Here is a 6,320-nt window from a genome sequence, read left to right as displayed (position 1 = left end):
AAACTTGATGGTGGACAGTTTGCTTGGCATACTTATTCATCCCACTCTACATACCAGGGATGACATTATAAGGAATTATTAGTAGTACATAAAGTGGCAAAAATCTAGTGTAAATGTTAACATTCTTAACCTGTGTACATTACTCCACTCACACTTACTTTTTCCTCTAAGAAAACAATCTAGTGTACTTGTTTGTCATGTTACCTCCAAATACAAGCTGCACGGAAAACATATCAAATAAACTTTTGCGACAGCTTAAACTTCAAATACTTTTGTGTTGATTACTATTGATAGGCAAATTATGATCAACAATTTCATTGACTCATATTTATTTCCAAAACTTTTTACCTTACGTTTTCTGTTTTACAAGAAAAGTTACTGAACATTTATAGATCACAATTATTTTGTTAGCATACGATAAACTAGTAGGTTGTTTTTTTGCACAATAATTTTATCGTTTAGTAATTCAACCCTTCGTCATATGGTTTGGTCATATTTCAAGTAATAATTTGCTCCCCCAAGAGAGTATTCATAGTGCCACTTTTGACAGCATGCTCAACAGTTTGCAACACTGATAACACCAGATGAAATTTGATGCCACTCTTGCTGTCATAATAATATCATTGCTGATATCTTGTGAAGTTACCAATGCGTATAACATTTTGTGAATTGTTTTGGCCTGCCTTGTTGAATTCATATTCACGATACAGGAAGCATAGCCATGAAATGCCTAGTCTTTTCACGTCTGCAGTTGTGTGTCAGCAACAATCCCATATAGGTCAATCCCCAATATACAGAGTGTCCCAAAGTAGTGTTTACACTCTATGAACGTTAATAACAGGAACACAAATAACAGCAAGTATGAACTTTTTTTTTTTGGCGTCACATACCTTAAAGTTACGTATGTTTATTGGCAGAGGTACATCGTCTGCAACACTGTAGAGCAGATCGACAAACAGCAGATATGGTTTCCATGTGAAGGGAAGCACAGGTAGTCTCGATCGCATGTCATGTCATGCAGTGTCCGTGACTTTATGGCATACAAAGTTCTTCACAGTTCCCCATTGTTAGAAGTCTGTGTTAAATCGGGAGATTTTGACACTTCTTACATTGTTCGAAAGAAAAAAAAGAAAAATTGCTTATCTCTAAAATGTTGTGTACACTGTCTACCACTTGGTGGGCTGTGATGGAATTTAAAACAACAGAATGCCCACGTTCACACACACACTCAACGTAGACATTGCACCTTTGTATCCCAGTCTTAGTTTCTCTGTTGTTAATGTTCAAAGACTAAACACTATTATGGAACACACTGTAGTTTTTGTATGGTATGTAACAATGAAAACATAGATCAAATCTTTAGCTTGTAAGGTTCTCTTTATATTAGACATCCAACATGTTGAAGTATGTGAATAAGATTGGGGGAAGAAATTGTGTTATGAAATGAAAGTAACCCAGTATGAAATAATTTTATTGGTCACTTAGACATTTCGTGGATATTTCTTGGTGGAAGGCATCATTGTGCCTCTGTGTGGAAATATTAATTTTCTTGTATGTACATTGAAAATTCATGTTCACAGTAAAGGAACATGGACTTATCATTTTCCTTGTTAGAAGTACTTAACCCTTAAACGCCAGGGCTCATTTTCCCTGTGTAGGTGTCAAAGCCAAGCATGTTTTCAGTGGGAGAATTAAAATTTTGGAAGGATTTAAATAAAAATGTATATCTCGGAAACTATGAATATTCGAGTTACAAATTTTAGTTCGTTTTGTTGAGTACACATTAGTCTAGAAGGAAACCCAATATTTGCTTTATCTAGTAGAAGATGAAGAAGAAAGTAAAAAAATAAATACAAAATTGAACTTCGTTGAGGCCTTATGTAGGCAACATAGGGTTCAAAATGGTACTGCATATTGCCTGCTGTGTGTTCCATTCCCATGGCAAAAATTGTGAACGTTGATACTTTAGAGAAAAATAATATTTTCCAAAAATTACAACTACACACAAATACATTTCTAGCTTACATTGCCCTCATCCCATTAACGCTCTTCTGTGAAAAGAAACCCTTACCTCTTTTCAAGCTTACCTCTTTTCAAGCACCAGAATTGAGAATGATGATGTCAAAAAAAGCCCCCAAAATATACATTATCCGAGTGTCGACATGTTTCTCGAAAATTCTCTCTCTAACATATGTATATGTCACAGCCAGCATTAGCCACCACACACAAATGTGGCGTATATATCTCGCAGCTGGCGTTTAAGGGTTGAACGACAAGCCTCCGAAAAAGTTAGTTTTCACTGTGGACTGTTTCCAAATCAGAATACAAGATTTTTATTAACTCCATGAACATTCAACAAAATTGAGTCATTTGGTGCAAGAACAAAGGACATTAACTTCTTATACAAATACAGGGTGAGTGAGAAATGTGGCTACACATTTGAAGTAAATGTAGTGTGCTACTGTACATTGTAGAGGGAAATGGTGAATGGTATATTAAACTTCAAACTTCATTTTTTCCCATCAGAAAAGAACCACTCGCCCGAACTTATGACATTAGCCAAGATTGTGCTGAACATGTATGTATGTAATAATTCTATGTAGCTTTTGCAAAAACTTATTTTATTCATCTGTTTTGGTGACTTACTGTCACTAAGGCTGTTGATTGACAGAGTGCCACCAAAATCGACAGGTGAAGAAAATTATTCCTTTTTTTAAAATTTTACATGGAATTATTATATATGTTTGTGCTATGAAGTAAAGATGACAGAAAATTTGCAAGACTACAACATTGGCATTTAGTACACACACGGACCGGTAGAAACTGGTTGTGGGTGACTCCTCATACTTACAATTTAATGCTTACTGATTGTCCATATGATACAAGACATTTAAAGAAGGTAACTGAAACTCAGCACTCAAAACAAGTTACCTTTTTTTGAAACACCCTGTACTTGAACAAATATTATACTTTTTTTGTGTGTGTTTTCTTTGCATTATCATTGTCATGTTAATGTATCTTTCTCAACATGAGCCACTTTTAGAGTTTTCTGTGATGTTTTGGGGCTACAAATATGATTTGGATATCTGTAGAAATTTGCCAAAGTTCATAAAAGGTTGTTCCAATCTGTATGCATTATCCCTTCATAACATAAACAAGGAAGCGTGACACATAACATAAATGTAAGAATTTTCATTTTAAATGCAAGAGTGGGGTATAATCATTGTAAGTTTTGTGTAATAAATGTACATGTTATTGCTTCCATTTAAACTAACCTTCTGCAACAACTTTCCATGGCACGGTGTGTCTGTACAGATGATTAATACGTATCTAAGTGTAATAGTGGTGTGAAAGACAGTGTTATCAATACTTGCCATAGTGTATTTCAATACAGTTGCTCATTTTTTGAAAAAAATACTGTCTACCATATGGATGGTACTTTCAGGAAGCAAAACAAAAGAGTACTATATTACCGGTGTAGTTGTGACATCAATGTCACGGATCTAGATTTTTTTCTGCTAATGCGTGTGTGCACTCAAGCTGTCAGGTTTAGTTTGAAAAAGTTATATTTTCTCTTACTGGGTGAGTAGATATTGGTTGTAATTTTGGTGATATTAGTATTTTTATTAACCCTAGCTTACCCAAGGGGGAGCCAGGCCCACCACATTTTGTTTTTCGATTTTTCAACTGAACACTTTTATAATAAATTGAAAATAAGTTAAATTGTTCTGTAGGGTGTCCCCAATGTTTCTGTGTTACTTTTGTTCATGAAATTCTAAAGGTTATGTCACAGTGGGTCTATGAGCCTTTTCCCGTAGGATATGGGTTCCAACATGACACTCATGTCTAAAGCAATGCACAATTGGTTGGTATTGATGGTAATTTGTATTTATTATAATTACTACAAATGTAATGCATACAAACGAAAAGAAAAGCATTGATGCAAAATTAATATATTATTTTGAGGTTTAGTGAATGATAAAATATGTGTGACGCAATAATTGGCTCTTATTTTTTTAATAATGATGGTAATTTGTAATTATTATATAACAGTGTATATAAACAACAAAGGAAGCAGTGATTCAATGACAAAATGGTTTACTGAATTTTTTGGTTTAAAAATATGTGTGGGCTAAGTTTCTCATAGGACAAGGGTAAGCTAGGGTTAAACTACAGTGCAGTCGTGAATATTTCCACGGTGCTTGTTATGACTACAGCATGGTTGAAATTCACTAGACGAAGACATTCATTTATCTCTGTACATAATTTAATTGGTTTACGTACTGCCAGCACTTCAACTCCATTATTGTTTTTATCAACATGATACTTCATTTTAAGTTGTTCCTCACTGTCAACTTCTACAAGCATTGAAAGTTTGGGTCCCCACTGGGGGTTGAACCTGGGACCACTTGCAAGAACGACGAGAGCATCTTCCGTTAGGCCATGTGGGGACCCGTGCCTAATTATACTGACTATTTAGTTAGGGAATGCTTTTATACAGAGTCAAAGCTAACTCGCAGTGTCCATTCACAGCATAGAATGGTTATTTTGACAAAATCCTGTTTCCCTCCCAGTGAGGAGGGATTCTAAGGTTGCTGCTTGTTGCCCGAACAGGGTAACAGCGGTAGGCCTAATTGGCTGTTTGACTGCAAGTTTCTTCGTAGGTAAACATGCCAATGTAAAGCTGGTCCCACACCAGGAGTTCCGTTTGACTCTACCAGGTATCCAAAAAAGTTCATGCCGTATTTTGCAGTGAGACATAAAGACACTGTAATTTCTGCCAAATCCTTTAGCTTCAATTACATTATCCCAACGAGATACAAGCTTATAAATCCCGCATTTGTAAAAGTTCTGGTCCCTAGGAGCAAAACAATTGTCCTATGACCTGCGTGACATCATCTCGGTTTAGGAACTGTTGCTCACGCAAATGGTTATCCATGGCCAAAAACAAGTGAAAGTCAGATGAGGCAATGTCCGGGGAATAAGGAGGAAGAGGTAAAATTTCCCAACCAAGTGTATTGATTACCTCCTTGGTCGCTTTCTCCGTATGAGGTCTAGCGTTGTCTTGAAGAAGGATTACTCCTTTCCTGTTGACTAGTGCTGGCTGCTTCGGATGCAGTGCAGCTGCAACCCTTTGCAACTGGGACGAGTACACCTCGTATGTGATGGTTTTGCCATGCTCTAGCAATTCAGAGTGCACAACACCAGCGCTGGTCCATCAAACACAGATCAGAACCTTCTGTTGATGAATGTTTTCTTTGGGGGTCAATGCAACACAACCAGGGGACGACCAATGATGTTTTCTTTTGCGGTTACTGTATAACACCCATTTCTCGTCACATGTCAATATCTGGTCCAGGAATGGGGCTTTCTTGTGGCGTGACAGCAATGATGCGCAAATGGTGAGCCGCTGGTGTTTGTTTTCCTCGGACAAAACGTGAGGAACCCACTTACTGAGCTTCCAAGTCTTCCCGAGGTTGTGCAGATGCAATCGAATGGTTTCCTCCGACACTCCAAACCCTTGTGAAAGTTCTTTGCACGTTTGCTGTGGATCGTGCTCGATGGTCTCCTTCAGCAGGGCTTCGTCGATAGTGGCTGGGCGTCCAGCTCGAGGCTTGTCCTGGAGGCTCTCATCACCCAATGCAAAGCGACTGAACCACTTTCGCGCTGTGCGCTCACTCACTGATGCCTCTCCAAACGCGGAGCATATCTTTCGAGCAGCGGCTGCAGCATTGCTGCCAAATTTGAACTCATACAGTAAACACGGCCGTAAAACATCCTTTGACACTGACATGTTCCCTTCAGGATTGTAGTTTCTACAGACCTGCTGTCTATGCGACCGACACGCCTCCCAACTCTGCACTGACTGACGATTGCCGGGAATGTAAACTTCTGATGTCATCCAGACAGGGTTGCCGACACATGCCGTTTGACTTTCACTTTACATTTCAGCGGCACAAACTTTTTTGGATACCTGGTAGTAAACAAGTGAAGGGTTGCTGAGTAGCGTGTGCACACTTTCGCAAAAGACTGTCTCCGAAAACAAGGTGACTTTGAAGTACATAGCCTGGTAAGCACAGTTAGGTGGTTCAACAATGAACCACAGCTGAATAAGGAATTCACTTCAGGTCATCAATGTAGAGAATGATCCTATAACTTGATAGCTTACAACAATACAATGGACATAGGTAAATGTTTTCTCTTTGTTCAGTGATATTTTTTTCATTTCTTTCAAGATTGTTTCGAGTCCGGGTTAATATTCAATTAAATGTGCACACTGGCTGAATAAAATATATATTAAGAGCTTCTGTACAGTACTC

The 6,320-nt window shown here is 37.9% G+C and overlaps 1 protein-coding gene across 1 annotated transcript; it reads right to left on the bottom strand.

Moving 5' to 3' along the window:
- Nucleotides 1–4,858: 4,858 nt before the first annotated feature.
- On the bottom strand, nt 4,859–5,794 carry LOC145982225 (histone-lysine N-methyltransferase SETMAR-like). Its single transcript, XM_083115795.1, has 2 exons — nt 5,455–5,794; nt 4,859–5,181 (listed from the first exon to the last, which is right to left on the bottom strand). Exons 1-2 carry the CDS (start codon nt 5,792–5,794, stop codon nt 4,859–4,861), a joined length of 663 nt encoding a protein of 220 aa, XP_082971921.1.
- Between the last annotated feature and the right edge of the window lie 526 nt (nt 5,795–6,320).

Source organism: Lepisma saccharinum, assembly GCF_977018435.1.
Source record: "Lepisma saccharinum chromosome 15 unlocalized genomic scaffold, izLepSacc3.1 SUPER_15_unloc_1, whole genome shotgun sequence".
In the NCBI taxonomy this organism is placed as follows: Eukaryota; Metazoa; Arthropoda; class Insecta; order Zygentoma; family Lepismatidae; genus Lepisma; species Lepisma saccharinum.
This window is presented reverse-complemented; position numbering and strand designations above follow the sequence as displayed.